The 22,495-nt window shown below is 38.7% G+C and overlaps 1 protein-coding gene across 4 annotated transcripts in view; it reads right to left on the reverse strand.

The window, feature by feature from the left end:
* The window catches only part of LOC126253130 (uncharacterized), a 99,548-nt gene that overhangs the window by 11,453 nt on the left and 65,600 nt on the right, over positions 1-22,495 (reverse strand). For all 4 annotated transcript variants that reach the window (XM_049954260.1, XM_049954263.1, XM_049954261.1 and 1 more), the window contains exon 5: positions 10,876-11,113. In XM_049954260.1, coding sequence (XP_049810217.1) covers positions 10,876-11,113 — 238 coding nt within the window. The remainder of the gene's footprint in view (positions 1-10,875; positions 11,114-22,495) is intronic.

Raw genomic sequence — 22,495 nt, forward strand, 5'->3', positions numbered from 1 at the left:
TTGTTGACTTTGAAAGAAGCCAGTTAAAAATGGTCTTGCCGATAACCAGAGTAATTACAGTACCTTTTAGTGATAAACATGTAGTAACTAATGATGAAACTTGGAAGCTGCCTATACGAGTTCTGAAAAATAGGAGATATTGGGACGAAGGTGTTAATCTTAGCAAATACCAAGGACCTTTCAGGATCATAGGAAAACCACATGCCAATGCATATAGGCTAGAGTACCCTAAGAGTAAAAAGCTATTAGGTCTCAGGAACGTGATCGACCTAAAGGAGTTCATAGGTAGTGAATGATTTCTGTAGGGAGGAGGTTGTTCGGTAACCTCTACACAGTGTGGCAGCTGTGCAGTCCCAGCTGTGTGAGATCTTCTTTCCTTTTCAGGTCTCACTCACTCTTCATCTTTTCTATCCACCTAAAATTTCGACCTCTTCTTTCCAACACATTAAATTTTCCGTTATGACTGTCAAGCCAGCATTAAGCTAATGAACTCTGTAGGGAGGAGGTTGTTCTGTAACCTCTACACAGTGTGGCAGCTGTGCAGTCCCAGCTGTGTGAGATATTCTTTCCATTTCAGGTCTCATTCATTCATCATCTTTCCTATCCACAAAAATTTCTACCCCTTCTTTCCAATATGAAAATTTTCCGAAAACAATGAATGCTGTAGGGAGAAGGTTGTTCTGTAACCTCTACACAGTGTGGCAGCTGTGCAGTCCCAGCTGTGTGAGATCTTCTTTCCATTTCAGGTCTCACTCAATCTTCATCTTTCCTATCCACCAAAGTTTCGACTCCTTCTCTGCAATACAAAAATTTTCTGTCATGGCTATCAAGCCATGAGTTCTGTAACCATTCTACCCACCGATAAGTGGAAAAAAAAAATAAAATAAAAAACCCTAATGTGACAAACCTAACAGTGACATAAACAATAGAGAAGTATGATGTAATTAAGATACATATGTATTTGAGTAACAATTATGTATAGAACCCTGGTAATATAGTAAGTACAAAGTGTTGTTTTATTGGAAATGGTCCCACAATAATATTTTAAAAAGATATACAAATTCGTGTTCAAGCAGGATCTGAAGTGGCAGTGAAACCTATTGTATGCTGTAGAGCTAACTAATTAATAGTAAAAGAGAGTGCTTAGTGTTATGAAAAATATGCAGACAAGTTGTAAGAATAAACTCACCTTGTGTAGCAAGGAATGGCAGTGTAATAGAATTGAACAGTGTTTGTGGTTGAGACATGAAGGACACGTCCCTGAAGTATTTATAAGGTTGGAGCTGGCCATTATTTTGGTGTAGTGTGTGACAGGACACACCTACACGTATTGAGGTTATGAGTTGGAGGCGTGAATGCGACCACAGGTACCCTTATGTTAGATGAGACAGAGCAACTCATGGTGTCCTATAGGTTTAAGGAATTTAGCATTACGCTTGTCCATAATTACTTAATGCACTTTAGTGGTAGGTCGAGAAAGACTACCTGTGGTTTCAGCATCCGATCGAGTGGAAATGGATTGCCACGTGAGCAAACTGATCAGCTGCAATACACTATAGGTATACAATAAATGTGCTATCCTATGCTTTAAATGTTAATAGAGTGAGTATTACTTAAGTTCATACACTAGCAACATAATTGAGTAACATAATGGCAGACTTGAAACATTGTTTATAGCTCAGCATAAATACACTTCGATGAAGTAAGTACATAATTGCAAATGTGGAACTGACACAGCAGCAGAGGACCAATAAATGGATTTAGTAGTCAACTAAACGTAGTGTGTTTTGAACAATCAGAACTGTACTATTACCACAAGTTACTCACATGTACAAAGAAGCTGAGAATACAACTACTAATCAAATATACTCATACTATCTCTAAGAATAAGGTAATCGAAGATGAGTCAGCTAAGTGAATAAAATACAAATGTATCAGGAATGTACCGAGCATTGGTTCAGTGTTCCGGCCCAGAAATAATAAATTGGAATTAAATAGGATTTATGATTGTATGCCTTGAGCATAAATTTTCTCTAGTACGTGACTAACGGCGTTTTGAGCCATTTGTTTACCGATTTTATGACAATTAAGTAACCACGAGAGTAAAACTGAAACAGTTCTGTTAACTTTGTTCCAGTAACATATTGAAAGGTAAAATGTATATATCCCCATTTCATTGTGACCCACCCTTAGATATTAAGTGAACAGAGTCTGAGGCACTCTTTTTGTTTGTTCTACAGGACAAACCAGATAATGGCAGCCTGGTAGCTGCGTGAAAGTGTGGAGTGACTTGGACACAACTCACAGTGACCCCTCCCCTTTCCCCATGTAAATTAGAGTGAACGTGAAGGATGCACACCATAGCAACTTCCCCTCCTCTACCCTTCTGAATGGAAGTGTAGAACGCCAGCCAAAGCGGCTACAACCACGTGTGTAAAAATGAAATTGTCATGATTATAAAAATTTCTTTCACGTTTAGAAAAGACTGCTAAGATATAATCATCTGTTTGTGTATCATGAATAACTGTGTTATTTTCTTTGAATTTGCGTATGTAAAAATGTATTTAATGGATTTAAGATTTTAATAATTTTACATATTTTTATGTGTTTGTTTGTCTAAGGCAATATGTATGCCAAAGTATTTCATTGATTTTGCTTAAATTTTGAGTGATAATATTGCTTAAGGGGCAGTGAACATGCCAGTAATTTAAATAATTAAAGTAGGTAATCAGTTTTCTTTTAATATTTCTATATGTTTACATTTCAATTTTAATTTTTCATAGGGAGTTAAGCTGTGCTCTTGCTTCCCTTTTTGTAATTAAAATTTTTTTTTCGGTCACTAACATTAAAAAAAAAAAAAAAAAATTAAGTAGAGGGTGATGTAGGGAAGCAGCCTACTCACGCTGTAGTAAATTCACATCAGTCTTTCCATTGTGCGCCAGCCAGTCCGCTGTAACTAGCTCTGACGTCATAAATGTTGCGCAATACTTTAAAAATCAAGCAAATAACCTAAAACGTTTCTAGCAAGTCAGGAGTCATACTAAATCAATATGTGTTGAATATCAGTTCGATAACTTTAACCATTTTCGAAATTTGGACGTTTTTCTGTAAAAATCATTGGCGCAACAGAAAAGAGCTAGAGAATTAAAAATTTATATTTAGATTCCTTTTTCATAATAATGTAATACAAACAGTACTTTGGATTTCACAAATTAAAATTTTAGTGGAAATTCATGATTTTCTGGTTTTTGTCTTAAAAATTAAGGAAGCAAGATAGATTAAGTAGGCTAATAAATAAGGCTCCAGTTCTCTCCAGACGTTGAATAGCACACCATCTGTGTCGGGAGTCGCGTCGCATCAGTATCATTGCTATAAACAGCCTCGGATGCCGTATTAAGTTACTCGGGATACGCGTAACCATGAAATCATTTTCGAGTGAAGTGTTAATTCTGGGACGACTTTAATTATCTATCTTCAGTTTGCGTATGTCGTATTTTCACGTGCCGTCACGGGACAAACATTCTACCATTATTTAGCGTGGCGTTTGATGAACATTATCATCAAATTATGGCGAGCATTCATTTAAATATTTAATTTGGACAGTTATAGTCGCATCAGTGCATTAGACTCTGAACTGCTCTGGCAGTTGGATTGAGTGGATTCCCTTTTTTTTATCTGTGACTTTCAGAATATACTGAACAATTTTTAGAAAATCGTTTTTTGATTATAAATCCCAGACAATCTCCTAATTTCTCAGAGCTATAAGCTGCAGCTATAAGTGTATTTCTCACATGAAGTGGGCACTAGGAATTCTAATTACAGGCTTCACGTTTTGCTAATCACTTTCTGGTTGCCAATATTGTAGTTAGAGAGCCAGTGTTGAGACGGCAAAAGACAGCATAAATAATAGGAACATTAAATAACAACAATTAATTCCACTCACCGCCCCACATATGATTAATCGGCCGTGAAGTGTTTCTACATTACATTTAAACAACATAATTACACCCGCAGCCCCACATATGGTTAAACAGCAGGGAATTGCATCTTTTCCCCATACAAAATATTTTTATTGAATAACAACATTAGTGGTGTGCACAAAAGAAGGTGGCTGGTTGCATGATGCACAGTGCAAGTAGAAGTGCACCACATGATGCTCCAGAGAAGAGAGTTGTTCTGCCACATCTGTCTATAGGACACACTCTGGTGTGCATATGGAACATTTAGCATTTATTTTCACATTAGTTTAGGTGTGGTGAGGTCACTTAGCCACTACAGTGTTCATTATGGGTGGCATTAAACAATCACAAAAAATATTACATTAAGAAATGAAAACAATAGTTTTCCTGAGTATATAAAATTCTACTAGGGAGAGACATAAGCAGAAACATTGCTCTGATGTAGCGATTATCCCGGTGTTGTCAGCTACCAGGATAAGCAATGGCTGGAGAGTGAGTCAAAGGACACAAATAGAGAAAAAACTTGCAACACTGTAAAGTATTCTCCATCTCTCTCCAAGCCAAGCGCACATCAGGCTGCTGCCTTCTTACATGTAAATCATTACTACACACTCACATTCTGATGAAGAGGTAGAAGATCTCTATGAACAATTACAGAAAGACAATATTATGAAAAGGATTGATTGCTACTCACCATATAGTGGAGATGTTGAGTCATAGGCATGCACAACAAAAAGACTGCTAAACAAGTCTATGTGGTTCTGAGTAGACAAGACAGATTGCTGATGCAACTACTTTGATTTGAAGATGATTCACAGTGATTGAACCATGTAATATAATTAAAAATGTGCAACTGAGATGGAACAACAAATGAGAGTTATCTTTATTATCTAACCGCTTGCTCAATCTCTTATGGCATTTATGTATAGTACATAAATGAACTGTAAAGCCTGTAACAGTCCTGAATCACTTTCAAATTACAAGTGATCACAGATTTGTAAGATGAGGAGTAAAAACAGATTCAATGTTAGAAACAAACAGGCTCATCAGGCAAGAAGTCAGAAGTGTAGACTATGACTGCTCTGTTGGGGACCAGAGCCCTCCAGCATTAACAGTGCTGGACCACAGGTGGTCTATGCCAAAAGTTGAAGCGCTACAATGGTGAACACTGACACTGCAGTTCTGAGCATACACCTCACTGACAGGCAGAAGCAGCATCGCTCCAAGAAGGTGCAGTTAGCGCAGACCTACTTGCTTCCACAGGACGACATGCTTGAAAATATGTCTCACCATACCCTGGTGCCTCAACAGTATTTAGGCTGGCGCATGGCTATGGCTATTCAGGCCTCCACAGTGAGCTCTCTTAGCTTTACACCAACCACTGATTCTGTGACCTGTAATCTGATGCCAGTCTACCTGCCTGGAATCTTTGCCTTCGACACTTAGTGGAACCACCCACAGTTGTCCCCGGAGTCTTTGATATTTTGGTATGACATTATGTCTTGTAATTAAAGACACTCAGTTGCTCATTAATCATACTTTGACTCAACTAATTGTGATTCAGTTTTCCCCGGATGACCGACCACCGGACTTAAGCATTTCACTAACTTCACAGACACAGACTTATCGTTGGGTAATTATGCTCCAAAGGAGGATAACTGAAGGTTTATGTTTGTTTCAATAAACTCCCTTTTCATTGTCTACCTGAGCTTTAGTTTCTCTGCATTTGAAATTGGCATGGGTTACTGTAATTGTCCTCGCAGAAGCAGAAATCTATTGCTTCTTGGAACAGCTCAATCATGAGGTCGAACCTCATGCTTTGCTTTATGAATGCTTAAACTCCTGTTTGTTGGAATACTTTGATATCCAAGAGCATGTGGCAGCCACCTGTTCCAAGTTTTTTAGCTGCCACTGCAAATGGAAAATTGAAATGAGCATTTGGCGTCATTGGCCGGAAGGCCCCTTGCAGGGCAGGTCCAGCCTCTGTGGTGCAGGTCTTATTACATTCGACACCACATTGGGCGATCTGCGTGCTGGATGGGGATGAAATGATGATGAAGACAATACAACACCCAGTCCCTGAGTGGAGAAAATTCCCCGACCCAGCCTCGAATCGAACCCGGCCCCGCAGGACAGCAATCCGTCACGCTGACCACTCAGTTATCGGGGCGGACAGCTGCCACTAACAAAACAGCAGTTCTACTGGGAGTGGACAGCCCACTTATGAGGTATTTCTAGGGACTGCAGTTTCCAATGTTCTAATCCTCAGTGCAAACAGTCTTATGTGGTAGGGAAATTATCCTGGTCCACTCTACAGATAAAGGACTCCACAATGACCTCTTAAAGCTCAATTACCCATCTTTAGCTACATGTCTTCCCCTCATCCAGGCATTTAAACAGTCCATCTGGTCCTCAGTAGCTCTGCAGGACTCACTGCAAGTGTCTGCCACCCACCAAACTCTCCAGATCCCCTCCTGGGTGGACAGCACATGCAGCAATTACCTTCATGCAGTAAGTGTTTTGTAATATGTCAGCAGCAGCAGTGCTACTTTCATAGGACAGAGTGGACAGACTGTGGGAAGAAAGGACACAACGCTGAAGTATGCCGGTCATCCATAAAGATAGGATGTTGATTGTGGACTCCAGGGATTGTGATTTGGGCAACATTGACTGGATCTATGGTCCAGATGTTCTCCATGTTCAGGCCTCCCTTCTATCTCCAATAGGTTATTAACACTGGAAGTGGCAATCAAGCCATTCTAGTTGTTTTTCAAATTAATACTGGATCTTCAACCACTTCTGTCGATTGAAGCTGCATTGCCATCTGGGCTCTCCTACACTACAACCTTTTTCTAATGCTTATTTGCAGCTCCTCTTGGACAAAGCCTCCAAAAGCATCCTGATGATCAACACTCCATTTGGTCCTTGTCTTTTTCAGTATAACAACATGCTCTTAGGCACTGCCACAACACCAGCCATATTCTATTGCTGTTTGGAACACCTCACACGGGATGTTCCAGGGATAGTAAATTATTTGAAACATATCTTTGTCACTGGTAAAAATGAACAGGATCTAGTAATCAATTTGGACTACTTGTTCAGTGTACTCCAGTGGGCTAATTGGAAGTGCAATATGGAAAAAGGCTGTTTCTTCATGCTGCAAACAGATTATCTGGGACATGTTTTCAGTGCGTAAGTCATACGCATCACCCTGCATCATGTCAATGCTGTACAAAACCCACCGGCCCTCAGAGACACCAAACAACTCAAATCCATGTTAGGTCAACTGAATCATTACAGAAAATCTGTTCCTCTCAGGCAGCAGCTACAGCCAAACGACTACATCAGCTTCTTCACAAGAATGTTGAGAGGCAATGGTCTTTCATCTGCATAAGTCTTTTCGAGACAGGAACGAACAGAAAAAAAGAAAATAATAATAATAATAAAAGAACAGATGATGCATATGAAGTCATATGAGGTGTGAAGAAAGGGTAGACCCCTGCTCAGGACAGTGTTTCAGTAGAAATGATTAAAGCTGCAAGCAAAATAAAAGGAATTTATGAAATTGTTTAGACAATTCAAACAAAACAATACTGTAATTATTCTCCTTCACAAGAAAGGCTACAAAAAAGCTGTAGATCCACAATTCTCCTCTTCATAATGTATAAGATATTAACTAAAATCACTACCCACTCGCAAATTATGAATGAAACCACAGAATGGAGCAATGAGTATAAATTACCACTTTGGGATTTATAGATTGTGAGAAAGCTTGTGACTCAGTTTTAACCAAATCTATACTGACAGCCAGTGGCGATTTTTGCAAATTTTTACCAATGTACTACAATATTACTAAAATAAACAGATTGTGTTCCACTACAGCGTCATGCTGGCACGACTTAATATTGCTGCAATATTAGCTTAACCTAATGTACTAAGATCAAGTACTTTGTTTACATGTTTATGATTTCTGCCCCCTTTTTTTTTTTTTTTTTTTTTTTTTTTTTTTTTTTTTTTTTTTTTTATTAACACATTAATATGTCCTAGATCTTTCACTCCCCCTGAACTCTTTTCAAACACTGCCGTACTAAATGTCCTTATAACTTGCCCTCTTTTCTTCCTTCCCCCCCCCCCCCCCCCAATAGCCTTTTGACTTACAAGGGTAGTAATCATAACTATAGTGAATATACTAATATTATGTATATGAACTGAAGTAAAATGCTGCTCAAATATCCCTCACACTCTATGCATATATCTTTAAGAAAATATTTTACTCTTTCCTATGGCCTACTCAGGAAAAATATTCAAGGAACTTGGAAAGGGCATCTACCTGCTTCTAGTTGCATACTTTGAACCAAATCAGTGAGCCCTGTCTCACATCCTCCTGTTGTTAAGATTTAAATTTTGAGTGGATCCATCTAACACACTAACTCACTTTCTGCTCCAAAGATTTACTGGAAAAAAGCCTTTTTAGCAGATCATCTACAGAAAACACTTTCATGCTAATTTCCCGTGTACTCACTTTTTTTTTATCACCACCCAATATAGCACTCATAGTACAGGAAGCAGAAGGGATGAAGTCACATTAGAGTACGCACAGTCGAAAACAGACAGCTGCATCCCTTCTCTGAGTTGACCATAGCGCAGTTGACCACTTTTCAGCTCTCATCATTGGTTTTCAGTTATTGTGGAGAGAGCACTATAAAACATTTTCTGTCTTGTTTTATTTGCTTACCAGCACACACTCAAAGTGAACTGGTGTACTTTTAATGTGATTTCCAGCTTGCATTAGAAGAGAAATGATGAATTTTTAATGTGATTTCTGATTCACATTTGAAAAGAAATGGCATAATTTAAGTATGATATTTACAAAGTGCTGTAATATGTTAGCACGTGATCACCAGCAGCCACTGCTGACAGCCCTTTAGAAACAAAATATTGATTGAAAATCTGTAGAGCTTCCATTAGAGTTAGTCAACATGGTTACAAATTCAAAACTGGAAGAAAAGTCAGACAAATAGATTCCACATCACTAAAACTATTCTGATCACTTGAAAAGTGTGTTTTCAGTTAAGTTGGAATATGAAAAAGAAATATGTGTTAAACAAATATATCTAATATTGACAATAATATTTTAACTAAATTATAATTACAAAAAATGATTACAAGAGCTACTGAAATGCACCACGGAGTGCTTAATAAACTGTAAATATAGATTTTCTAGTTAGAATTATGCAAGGTCCATCATTTCAGAAACAATTTTATGATGTATGTGTTTTAACATGACTGCAATCACATAACTCAAATGAATGTTGTATGACTTCCTGACTATTGTAAGCCTTTAAATTGGATGCCACTTTGGTGGCTTGCAGATCAGTTTAACAGTTTATTTTGCAACAACAGAAAAATTCATCATAATGATTTACAAACTTCTGGCTCCTCACTACTGCCTAAATTTTCTTGTAGCTTTTCTATTCCTTGTTCAGTGGTCCCACTTACACACGCCTTCATTCTATCACTTTTGCCACTTCTTCTCTATCTTTTTTTTTTTTTTCTTACTTTGTCTTTTCACTCAATGTATCAGGATTTTTATTCCATACCACCTTTTCTGAATCTCATTATAATTACCTTTTTCCATAATGTAGTTTCACAGCAAATGATTTGATTTGCACTTTTTAGTGCTATCTTATGATTAGAATTCTTTCTCTTTCTGCCTGTATTCCTATCCTTTTAGCATGCTATGCAGTAACAGGAGAAAACTTTGGCTTCTCCTTTGCTTTCTATTCTGCACAGATTTCACTCAGGATCTGTTTTACAGAAAAGTATCCTAATACCCTAAACCCTCAAACTTGTGCAAATGTTTGACAATATTCAGTGTTAATCATAGATATGTGTTCAGCAACATTCATTTGTATTTTAACAAAACAGCAATTGTGTACAATGTTTTCTTGCTACTGTTTCGATCAGAGCTGAGAGTAAAAATGTCGGAATGTATCAGCATTTCTAGTCTTCACTGTCTTTGCTGGGGATGAATGCCTATGTGGTTATGTGTGAAAATGTGTGTACTGTTATTAGAAAAAGAGCAAGAGCTTGAAAACAAGTGTGAATAGTATAGTCTCTTCTGCGTTTCTATGCTCCAATCATCAGTCACTACAGGTGAGTTTTGTCTTTCCCTTATTATATTTATAATGTAATAATTGTTATTTGTATTTAGAAAGGTTCAGTCTTGAAAATTCAAATTAATTTAAACTTCCACAATTTTCTTCTTCTAAAGGCTATACTCAAAATTGTATTTAGATATCTTCAGTACATTGCCACAGAATGATGAACAACAATTATTCAACATACAATAAAAGAGTTTTTAATTGCGCATCTGTACTATGAAATTAACTTGCTGTAGTACACTTGATACACTGACCACCTCTTTTCATGTCAATTTTAATATGTCAACAATTTTTGCAATTGATTTCTTTTTCTTCTCTGTGATCTTGTTCAGTTAATTAACAATAGATGTTTATATATGGTTCCTGTTTCATCAAATGCAACTGACACATAAGCTACAGAAATATTTCGAAATAATATGCAGGGTGTAGTGGCACCATCTAACATCACTACTGACACACAATAGCTGGCACAACATTACTATCGACCACTGTGGTATCACTACCCAGAGAGTGTAGGTCATCAGGCATGTCCTACAATGGAACTCATGCCACAATCTGGCATATAAGTCAGCTCAGGGGTGATCTGAGTCAGCTGTAATGCAGTATGTGGAGTGCACAGAGAGGGTATAACAGGTTTGCTTCAGTGCTACTATTACAGAGTCTGTATCTCTTAGGCAGAACTTTCATATAGCATGCTTAACTTACTTGCCACCCTTATCAAATTTTTATAAAAATATGTTAATGTTACTTACTTGTGGTTCAAGAGGTAAGCATTGCCCATGACATATCTGGCATTTCTCTCCTGGTAGCTGATGGACCGTAGAGATAAGAAAGGTGACAGCTTTCTGAAGTGAAGGTGAGGGAGAGAATGGAGGACCTTTTGACTGTTTTCGCAAAGGTGGCTCCACACATTGACGTACAATTTCCTTTGCTTGCCCTTCCATGTATTTATGTAACACAGGGGGAAAATTACTTTGAACATCTTCAAAACTGAAAGAGACACAATGCTACAATCAATAGTAGTTCATAAAGAATAATGTTCTCCAAATTAAATCTAACAATTTATGGAAATTAAAACCATATATTAAAACTAGAGATATATGACTGTTTCAATTATTAAAAAGTTACAATACCAGAGAAGGAAAGTTGCTACTCACCATATAGCGGAGATGCAGAGTCGCAAAAGGCACAATAAAAAGATTCACACAATCATAGCTTCCAGCCATTAAGGCCTTTGTCAGCAGTAGACACACACACACACACACACACACACACACACACACAAAAACGCAACTTGCACACACGTCTGCAGTCTCAGAGAGCTGAAACTACACTGTGAGCAGCAGCACCAGTGCATGATGGGAGTGGCGACTGGGTGGGGGTAAGGAGGAGGCTGGGGTGTGGAGGGGAGTGATAGTATGGTGGGAGTGGCGGACAGTGAAGTGTTGCAGTTTAGACGGAGGGCAGGAGAGGAGGTGCAGAGGGGGGAAGGGGTAAGTAGCGGAAAGGAGAGAAATAAAAAGAAATTAAAAGTCTGGGTGTGGCTGAGGACAGTGACTAACGGAGGTTGAGGCCAGGAGGGTTACGGGAACATAGGATGTATTGCAGGGAAAGTTCCCACCTGTGCAATTCAGAAAAGCTGGTGTTGGTGGGAAAGATCCATATGGCACAGGCTGTGAAGCAGTCATTGAGATGAGGGGTATCATGTTTGGCAGCGTGTTCAGCAACAGGGTGATCCACTTGTTTTTTTGGCCACAGTTTATCGCTGCCAGGTCATGCAGACAAATAGCTTGTTGGTTGTCATGCCTACATCGAATGCAGCACAGTGGTTGCAGCTTAGCTTGTAAATCAGATGACTGGTTTCACAGGTAGCCCTGCCTTTGATGGGATAGGTGATATTAGTAACCGCACTGGAGTAGGTGGTGGTAGGAGGATGTATGGGACAAGTCTTGCATCTAGGTCTATTACAGGGGTATGAGCCATGAGGTAAGGGATTGGGAGCAGGGGTTGTGTAAGGATGGACGAGTATATTGTGTAGGTTTGGTGGATGGCGGCATACCACGGTAGGAGGGGTGGGAAGGATAGTGCGTAGGATATTTCTCATTTCAGGGCATGACGAGAGGTAATCGAAACCATGGCGGAGAATGTAATTCAGTTGTTCCAGTCCAGGATGGTACTGAGTTATGAGGGGAATACTCCTCTGTGGCCGAACTGTGGCACTTTGGGAGGTGGTGGGAGACTGGAAAGATAAGGCACGGGAGATTTGTTTTTGTACAAGGATGGGGGGATAATTACAGTCAGTGAAGGCTTCAGTGAGACCCTTGGTATATTTAGAGAAGGACTGCTCGTCACTGCAGATGCGACGACCACGGGTGGCTAGGCTATACGGAAGGGACTTCTAGGTATGGAATGGTTGGCAGCTGTCAAAGTGGAGGTATTACTGGTGGTTAGTAGGTTTGACATGGACGGAGGTACTGATGTAGACATCCCTGAGGTGGAGGTCAACATCTAGGAAGGTGGCTTGTTGGGTTGAGTACAACCAGGTGAAGCAAATAGGGGAGAAGTTGTTGAGATTCTGGAAGAATGTGAATAAGGTGACCTCACCTTCAATCCAGATAGCAAAAATGTCATCAGTGAATCTGAACCAGGTGAGGGGTTTAGGATTCTGGGTTTTTACGAAGGATTCCTCTAGATGGCCCATGAATAGGTTAGCATAGGATGCTGCCATGCAGGTGCCCATAGCCGTACTGCGGATTTGTTTGTAGGTAATGCCTTCAAAGGAGAAGTAATTACGGGTGAGGATATAGTTGGTCACGGAGACTAGGAAGGAGGTTGTTGGTTTGGAATCCATAGGGGTCTGGAAAGGTAGTGTTCGATAGCAGTAAGGGCGTGGGCATTAGGAATGTTAGTGTACAGGGAGGTGGCATCAATAGTGACAAGCAGGGCACTGTGTGGTAAAGGGAAAGGAACTGTGGAGAGTCAGTCGAGGAAATGGTTGGTATCTTCTATATAGGAGGACAGGTTCCGGGTAATAGGTTGAAGGTGTTGGTCTACAAGAGCAGAGATTCTCTCAGTGGGTGCACAGTAACTGGCCACAATGGGGAGTCCTGGGTGGTTGGGTTTACGGACTTTAGGAAGCATGTAGAAGGTGGGAGTGCGGGGAGTGGTAGGGGTAAGTAGAAAGATGGACTCTGGGGAGAGGTTCTGGGATGGGCCCAAGTATTTGAGTAGTGACTGTAGATCCTGCTGGATTTCTGGAATGGGGTCAGTGTGGCAAGGTTTGTAGGTGGAAGTATCTGACAGCTGAGGGAGTCCTTCTGCCACGTAATCCTTGCGGTTCAAAACAACAGTGGTGGAGCCTTTGTCTGCAGATAGGATTATAAGACTGGGATCAGTTTTTAGATGATGGACTGCAGTTCTTTCTGCAGATGTAAGGTTAGTATGCATGTCGAGGGATTTGGGGAACGATAGTGAGGCAAGGTTCGAGGATAAGAAATTCTGGAAAGTTAACAGGGGGTGGTTTGGAGGCAGTGGGGGTGGATCACAGTTGGATGAAGGAGTGAACTGAGTTAGGCAAGGTTCAATATTAGTCTTTGGTTGAGTGTGATTGGTCAGGTTGGTGGCGAAAAAGTGTTTCCACTGTAGGGACCGGGAGAAAGAGAGAAGGTTTTAACTAGTCCTGCATGGTTGAATTTGGGAGTGCGGCAAAAGATGAGGCCTTTGGAAAGGACTGATATTTCTGTGGGACTAAGGCTTCTGGAGGAAAGGTTCATGACTATGTTGCGGGTCTGTTCAGGTTTTGGGTTCTGTGTGGTGGTGGGAGGAGTTTTGGAGGGCAGGGTAAGTGTAGTAGGTATGTGAGACAGGATTTGTCAGCTATGAGGGGGCGTGGGGGAGGTTTGGAGGTTGTTATAGAAGTGGTGGACGGTGGTACTCTGAGGCGGAAGTAGGAAGTGAGCAGGATGGAGAGGTTTTTTAGGGGGCATTGTGCATGTTGCTCAAGTTCCTGCAGGGCAAGAGTTTCAATGTTTCTTATGGGTTCCAGGAATTTGGGATTACATAGAAGAATTTTGCAGATGGAGAGAAGGCACTGCAAGGAGGATTGGGCTTGGTTGATATGGTTTTGCAGGACTATGTTGGTGAGTGCTCAGGATTGGCAGAATCTGAACAGGTGGAGGTCATTGTGGAAGGAGGGATGGCAACCAGAGATGGGTAATTTGATGGTAAGGCCATTAGGGGGGATTTCATGAGCCAAGCAACAAGGTAGGAACAGTATGTGGGACTGGGATCTGGCTAGGGATAAGGAAACTTCTCTGTATTGATGCAGATGGAAGGAGCAAGGATCCATGGTGGTGCAAAAATGTGAAAAATTACATAAGAAAGTAGAATTACGTCCGAAAAATTAAAAAAGTTAATGTCGTAGTGGTAGTGGCAATTTAAGAACAACTCAGCAATTTGAATTAATAATTATGTACAACACAACTGGTTTACATAAATAGCAGCAGTCTTGTTCACATTCTTATCCTGGGTACCCTATGAGAATTGCTTTGGTGTTTAGCTAGATATTTGCAATTCAATTTTTTTGTCATGAGTAGATGGACTCAGTCTAAAGAAATACTGCACATCAAGTTTCACGAAGAGCCTACTGTCAACAGAAAAAGTTGTTTCTTGTTAAAAACTAAATCTTTTTTAAAGTGGCATTTCATATGTCCAATTTATACCAAACTCCAAAATTATTCTAATGTAACATACAGCTTAAGAATATTTGTTAACAGGGAGAGCAAATCACGATGAATGACCAGAACTCCATCAGTGAAAGATAAGTCATATTGTCTGACAATAGTAAACAGACAGCACAGCATGGCACACAGGATAAGACAAGACAGGCATGTACAAGACTTTTAGCAGAAGAGCTTCAAAGTTATAGCTTTCATGGCCTGTGTTTGTACTGCTGTTCATCTTCCTTCATTCAATAGATGACAATAAAAAACACCAAGAGACCAATATCACACTACACTAATATGGGACTCTCCTGCGGAATGAGCTCATAAATTTCTACTTTCTATTTAGTCTGTAACAAGAAATAAACCAATGTTTTCCACTGACACAGTGTTGTATGAAACAACTAGATTAGTATTATTTACTTAGATTGATTCTATGTACAGTGTGAATATAAAAAAATTTCTGATATCTATCGAAACACCAGTTGCTTTTAAAATAGAGAGAGATAGAGAGAGAGAGAGAGAGAGAGAGAGAGAGAGAGAGAGAGAGAGAGAGAGTGTCAAATGTTCTTACAGGAGAGTAGTACTGGTACTTAAAAATTAAAGAAAAGCCCTACAGATATATGCTGAGAAACAAACACTTGTTGAGATACAGGCCATTTTACTTGTGTCCAGAATGATCAGCACTCAGTGGTATAGATTGCAGAACCCTTGAACACATTCTCAGTTTGAATATAATACATTTTTTGAGACCGAGAATCTTATGTCCACAAATCAGCATCATGAAAAGCTCAACCTGCCCTTTTATCACATGATACACTGTGAACTATAGACAAAGGGCAACAGGCAGTTTCCATATACTAGATTTCTGGAAAGCATTTGACACATCCCCACTGCAGGCTGTTAAAGAGGGTACAAGCATATGGAATAGATAGAGTCACAGATATGTCACTGGCTCAATGACTTCTGAAGTAGGAGAACCCAGAATGTTGTCCTCGGTGAGTGTTCACCAGAACAAGGGTATTGTCAGGAGTGCCCCCGGGCAGTGTGTCAAGACCACTATTATTCTCAACATACATTAACGATTTGGTTGACAGGGTGCGCAGCAATTTATAGTTGTTTGTTGATGATTTTGTGGTGTATGGTAAAGTGTTGAAGTTGAGTGACTGTAGAATGGTACAAGATGACTCAGACAAAATTTCTAGTAGGTGTGATGGATGCCAGCTAGCTCTAAATGTGTAAAAATATTAGTTAATACGGATGAGTAGGATAAACAAACTGGTAATGTTTGAATACAGCATTAGCAGTGTCCTGCTTGACACAGTCACATCATTTAAATATCTGGGTGAAATGTTGCAAAGCGATATGAAATGGAATGAGCATGTGGGGATTGTGGTAGGGAAGGCAAATACTATATTTTGGTTTATTGGTGAAAGTACTAGAAAAGTGTGGTTCATCTGTAAAGGAGACCACATATAGGATGCTAGTGTGACCTATTCTTGAGTGCTGCTCCAGTGTCTGGGATATGCACCAGAGCAGATTAAAGGAAGACATCAAATTAATTCAGAGAAGGGCTGCTAGATTTGTTACTAGTAGGCTCTAACAACACATAAGTGTTATGAACATGGTTCAGAAATTCAAATGCGAGTCCCTAGAGGAGAAGTGACATTATTTTCAAGAAAAACTACTAAGAAAATTTTGAGAACCAACATTTGAAGCTGACTGCAGAACTGTTCTACTGCCTCCAACATACATTGTGCATAAGGACCATGAAGATAATATACGAGAAATTAGGGCTCATGTGGAGGCGTATAGACAATCTTTTGCCCTAGCTCTATTTGTGAGTGGAACAAGACAGGAAATGACTGGTAGTGGTACAGGATACTCTCCGCCACATGTCGTATATTGGATTGTAGAGTATCTACATAGAAGTAAATGTCGATAGAGGCTGACTTCTTGTTGACATTCATTCCTCACATCTTATTGAATGTGTTTGGCCACACATAGTCCTCTGTATCTGATACTGTTGTCAGATCAAACACTTTCAACTGTTTCCTTCATAAGCCACTCTATACATATCATTTTGAGGTAGTGCAGACATCAGAAGATAAATGATTCCAATGAGTGTAAACAACAAACATCAACACCCATTGACAACATGCATGATGTGTAAAAATGAAAGGTAACTACACTGAGCACCTCTTGTTGTGTTAACAGACACATGACTATTAAGGACAGAATGTCCCATATCTCAACAAGCATTTATTTCCAGATGAACATTTATATGATTTTTTTCTAGTTTTGACCCGTATTATCTCCAGGGAAATATGTGACTCCGTTTACCCTTCTAGGGAAATTAAAATGCTATGCTGTTAGAGGCACCCCTCTCCCATGCATAGATTTAACCTCATCACCAGTGAATATACATTAACAAATGTAAGTTTACTTTTACAGACTAAATCCGGAATGGGGAAAACATTAAATATATCGTCCTTCAAGGTTTGCTGCTTGGCCCATTCCTGTTCTTGATCCACATAAATGACTTACCAATAGATAAGAATCTTCAAGAACGGATGATACAAGTATACTGATAATGAGCCAAAAGCATCCATACCACACATACCACACATAGCCAGAAGAGCAGCAGAACCAGTTCATAAATGGTTCACAGCAAATAATTCAACTCTTGATATAAAATCTCATATTATGCCAGCCCAAACAAATAAAAATGACTCTTAGGTATCATGAGTAGATATAAATGGGCCACGTTGGATATAACTTATTGTGTGAAATTCCTAGGCATCCAGATGATTAATAAACTGAGCTGGCACCAGCTTGGGGTTTACACTAACTAAAACATGCAGTTATGCCTATTTTGCAATTAGATAGCACTCTCATTGTGGGATTGCTGACATAATTTGCACTCAATATTGTCCTACATCATACTCCTCTGGGGTGGTGAAACTACGTCAAACATATATGAATTGCCAGTGCTGTGTCTAAGAATATTATGAAAATTTGATAACTGAACACCTTGCAGAAGTTTCAACAGGAATACTGTGATTCTTACACTCATGTGCCAATACATTTGATCCATTATGTTGTTTACGGTTAATAAGAAGAGCTGATTCAGCATGAGCTGTGCAATTCACAACCACAATACTAGAAATAGAAATAACTTCCTTACAGCCTACATATGCCTCCCATCTATGGTTCTGAATGGAGTTTTATATTCTGATAAGAAAGTCTAACAGGTAGCCAACAGACATCAGGCAAACGAGAGAGGGGGGGAGGGGGGGGGCCCTCTTTCCATAATTTCACAGAATAGTTCACAAAAACAGAGCAACATACGAGCTGATTTCTCCTAATACAAATTTATACATATAAAGTAATCTAGATGTAATTTCAATGACTATCAATGTAAATACATTAGCACTTGTCATAACTGTTTGTTTGTATACTTTACAGGAGTAATCTACAGTGGCTGCTTCTGATATTTAATATATAACTTCACTCTTTCCACACGTCTAAGGGCTGTCCTTCACGATGAAACTTTTGAAACACAATATGTGAGTGAATGAAAAGAAAAGGCTATCAGATGGAGAGATTAAAAAAAAGTTGCCTGATATCTACAGCTTTGTTTTGTTCCCTTTGTCTGGGATTTCCTCTGATCTCAATACTTTTTCATATGGTTGTTATGCTGTTGCTTCTGTTCTTCCGTCTGTGTTCTTACAGTCTTCATAGTTCTTGTTTCAACGTGAAACCCTTCGAAACATTGTATTCTGTTTCAAAACTATGTCCCATTCTAACATGAAGTTTTCCAAGATGTTGGTCCTCTCAACATCTTTCCAAGCTTCCTCAATTTACGTCACGGTGATCATCTTATTCTGAAGGTAATCGAATTTGTGATTGGAAAGCCTATTTTTGTCTATCTGTACTATAGTCCAACATATAACAGCCTAATTTTCCTCATTGTCTCGTAATTCTCTTAGCATTTTGATAGATTTCTTTGTTGTTCTGAACTTTCCTGCCATCCTCAGCCTCGACTGCACCCACAATTTCCTTTTCAGAATATCCAACTTCTCTAGCTCGGAGTTCATCGAGATGCTTTGATTGGAATTAAGCATTCTGCTCTGACCATAGTATTTTAGTGTCTTAGTTTGGCATCCCACTTTTTGTTGTAAAAGTTTTTATCTACATATTTTATTTACTATTCTTCCAATTCATTCCAGCATCCTCTACTAACTGACACTCTCAGCTTATAAGTGTCTTTAATAGTGCTTATATGTGATAGATAAATACATCTTATACTGGCCAACTTCCTTGTGACCAGAGACAATTCATTAACATCTCAGGATCAGGAAATTCCCACTATCAGATTTCCAGCCTGCTCTACAACTGTACAATAGCTTGCCTTGTTTGACATGTGATTCGCAGTAAGCTATGTCTAACTGTTCAGTATAAACAGCTCCCCAATGTACCTTCTCACAAAGGGGGAAGATGATGATTATGATGAGGAGGAGGAGAAGAAGACAGAAGTGTGTCTCATGACTGTGTAGTCACTCTGATCTATAACATATTACATACAAGTTTTAACATCTCTTGTATTGTAAGTTGCAAATGTATGCCCAAATTTGTATTTGTAATACCGAATATTTTTATTGTAAACATATATTTTGCAATATTTATTTCTCTGTAACACTTATTATTTTGTAATCTTTATCTCTCTCTAAAATGTATTTTTGTAGTGGGACCTAAGTTACTGTTTTTTGTTTCGTAATCTCTATCTATTTCTAAAATGTATTTTTTTTTTTTTTTTTTTTTTTTGTAGTGAGACCTAAGTTACTGTTTACTTTTTTTGTTTTGTTTTATGTATTACCATAAATTCTGGCCAAAAGCTTGTAAAATTGACAAGTTCCATATCCTGTGATACTGTCACAACATGGATCACCGGAACAAGAGATAAATAAATAAATAAAATAAATCAACACATGAAAGCCACAGATGAATTTGAACATTATTTTAGCTACAAAATGAACATTGACAAGAGGCAGCAGGAAAACTGTACGATCTAATTGGACTATAGCTGGAGGTAGAAGCGGATGAGCAGGCCAGGACTGGGAGCACACCAGTCCACAACTGTGTTCATGCCATCATCACCTCCATCAAATGCATGGCAGTGAGAACATCACATTAATTTCACTGAGGAGGTAGTTTTAAATGACAGTTCATCAATAATGAGGCAGCATGACTTTCACACCCAATTCGTACTCAGCATGCATAATCTCAATACTGATCTCACAATAACTCTGCAAAACTTTTTGAACATGTACTTCCTGAAGTGACTGAGAGCCGTGCTATTATTTAAGTCTATGAAGAGGACAGTCTTACTGAAGAGCTGACCACTGGTCAGTGTTGTTCAATGGATGGAAATTTTTCCTTGCTTGGATTTGTTTAAAGAAGTCACTGTTATGTAACATCAAGAGATGCCTACAAAAGAAATCTTTGTTTTTTTATGTTGACAAACTGATCGTCGTCATCATCATCATCATCGAGAAACAATTTATTTGTAACTGCTCATAATTTAGTAATTGCCACATAATATAAAAATCTGGAGAGCCCTTATCATCAATTACTAAATTATGTGTAGTTACAAATAAATTGTTTCTTGGTGATGACCAGTTCAATCAAGACTGTTAGAAATTTAAGCTCAAGTCAAGAAAATACATAAGCAAATGAAAAATAGCATACTGATTTCCTAGCTTATAGAGCTTTTCAAGCAATTCATTTGTCAAGCAAAATAAGAAGTTTGGAGACAGGAGAAAAGGAACAAGAATAGATGAAATATGTATGAAAGCCATCATTCAAAACAGACACAGGCTGCATAAAGAGTCTAAAGCAACAGTGTACAGTAACAGGGAGTGAAATCACACAGTAATAATATCTGCTGACACATGTCAAAGGGTAAACTTCTAATTCAAAATAGTTTCAAGAATCCATATGGAAATATTAGCCACAGAAAAAGTTGTGAATAGTGTGAAAGGAAGGCACAGAAAAAGAAGGTTATGATAAAAAAAAAAGAAGAAGAAAATGTTACAATGGGAAACACGTGCTAGCAAAGACAACAAAGACAAAGAGGGACAGAGATAGTTGTGCAAGAAGGTGGTGGTGGCGGGGTGTGGGGTGGCAAGCACAGTCAAACAATGCAAGCCAGGATCAAGGTCAGTGCATGAGCACAGGGAAATGAGTGCTAAGGAGGTATTTCACACATCTGTAATTCAGAACAAATAATGCTGGTAAAACAGGTAGTACAAATTAAGTAAGTAGTTAAAAAAGTAGACACATCCTTGCTTTTTGTGCCATAGGATCCTCAGTGAATGGATACTGGATGCTACTGATACAGACAATTTATTTGTAACCACTCACAACTTCATAGTGGCATGCCACACAAAAGTCTAGACAATATTTACAGGTTAATGTCTGACTTTTCAATCATACCAGAGAAAAAAACCAAAAGTGGCTGAAGAATAATAAAAGCCCAAACACTGATCTACAGTTCAACTTATTTTTAGGTGTCCAGAAGCCAACAATCTCATAACTATGTGGTACATGATTGTCTTTACTTGTTTCTTTCTGGTTATCAAAGACTATGAACTTTTTTAAAATACAGTCATCCAGCATAATTTCTCTGATATAACACATTCAATCTCAGATGTAGCTCTTAAGTTTTTCCAACTTCATTTCCTACATACCTTCTTACTAACAAATGGACTCAGAACAAATATTTTGTTCTTCACTATTACTTCCACAATCACGCCTTCTCTATAATTTCTGTTGACAAAATCAAAATTTGTAACAAAAGATTTTTTTATAATTTCATTTGCACCTCTATATTATTTTGTACTGCATTTTTGTCATCATCATCATCATCATCATCATCATCATCATCGTCATCATCATCTTCATCAATTTTGCACGCATTATGATGAACAGCCAACATCTGCTTCTCAATGTTTTGTAATGTATACCTACCCAATTACAACAGCACACACACAAGGCAGAACACCAGCATGGCTACATTAACCCAACCGACTATACTGTAGTGGCACTGTACAATGTCACTGGCACAACTTAATGCTGACAGTAGTTTCAGTGATATTGAATCTCCTCGCCTCACTCTTGTTTCAGCTCTGAATTTCCCATTATTGTAGCTGAATTACACTGTCCCTTGAATTTGCACATGAGATAATTAAGTCTCTGATCACTCTATTCATGGGGTGCTATCTTGAAAGAAACCATAGAGTTTGGCAAAGTAGGACAAGAGAACAAGACTTAACATCCGCAAAGATTTGGTTCAAACACTTTTAGGAAAAGCATGTGTGTTTTTATTTATTAGCTTTGAGAAAAGCCAATAGAAGTACTAAAAAGTAAACCACATTCTTAAAATTCTGAAACCTATTTATAAGGTTAGGAGATAATTACTATAATGTGTCAACAGAAGTGGAAAAAAAATGAGTGATTTTTCAGAATGTCTTTGAACATGACATGCATCTTTAAGATGAATTTTTACTCTTAGTTACCAGGAATCATGATGACCGTCAGATAATATCCTTGAGGTGTACACCTTTCCTGTCTTGCTCAGGTATAATAC

This window comes from Schistocerca nitens, chromosome 4, assembly GCF_023898315.1.
Source record: "Schistocerca nitens isolate TAMUIC-IGC-003100 chromosome 4, iqSchNite1.1, whole genome shotgun sequence".
Taxonomy (NCBI): Eukaryota; Metazoa; Arthropoda; class Insecta; order Orthoptera; family Acrididae; genus Schistocerca; species Schistocerca nitens.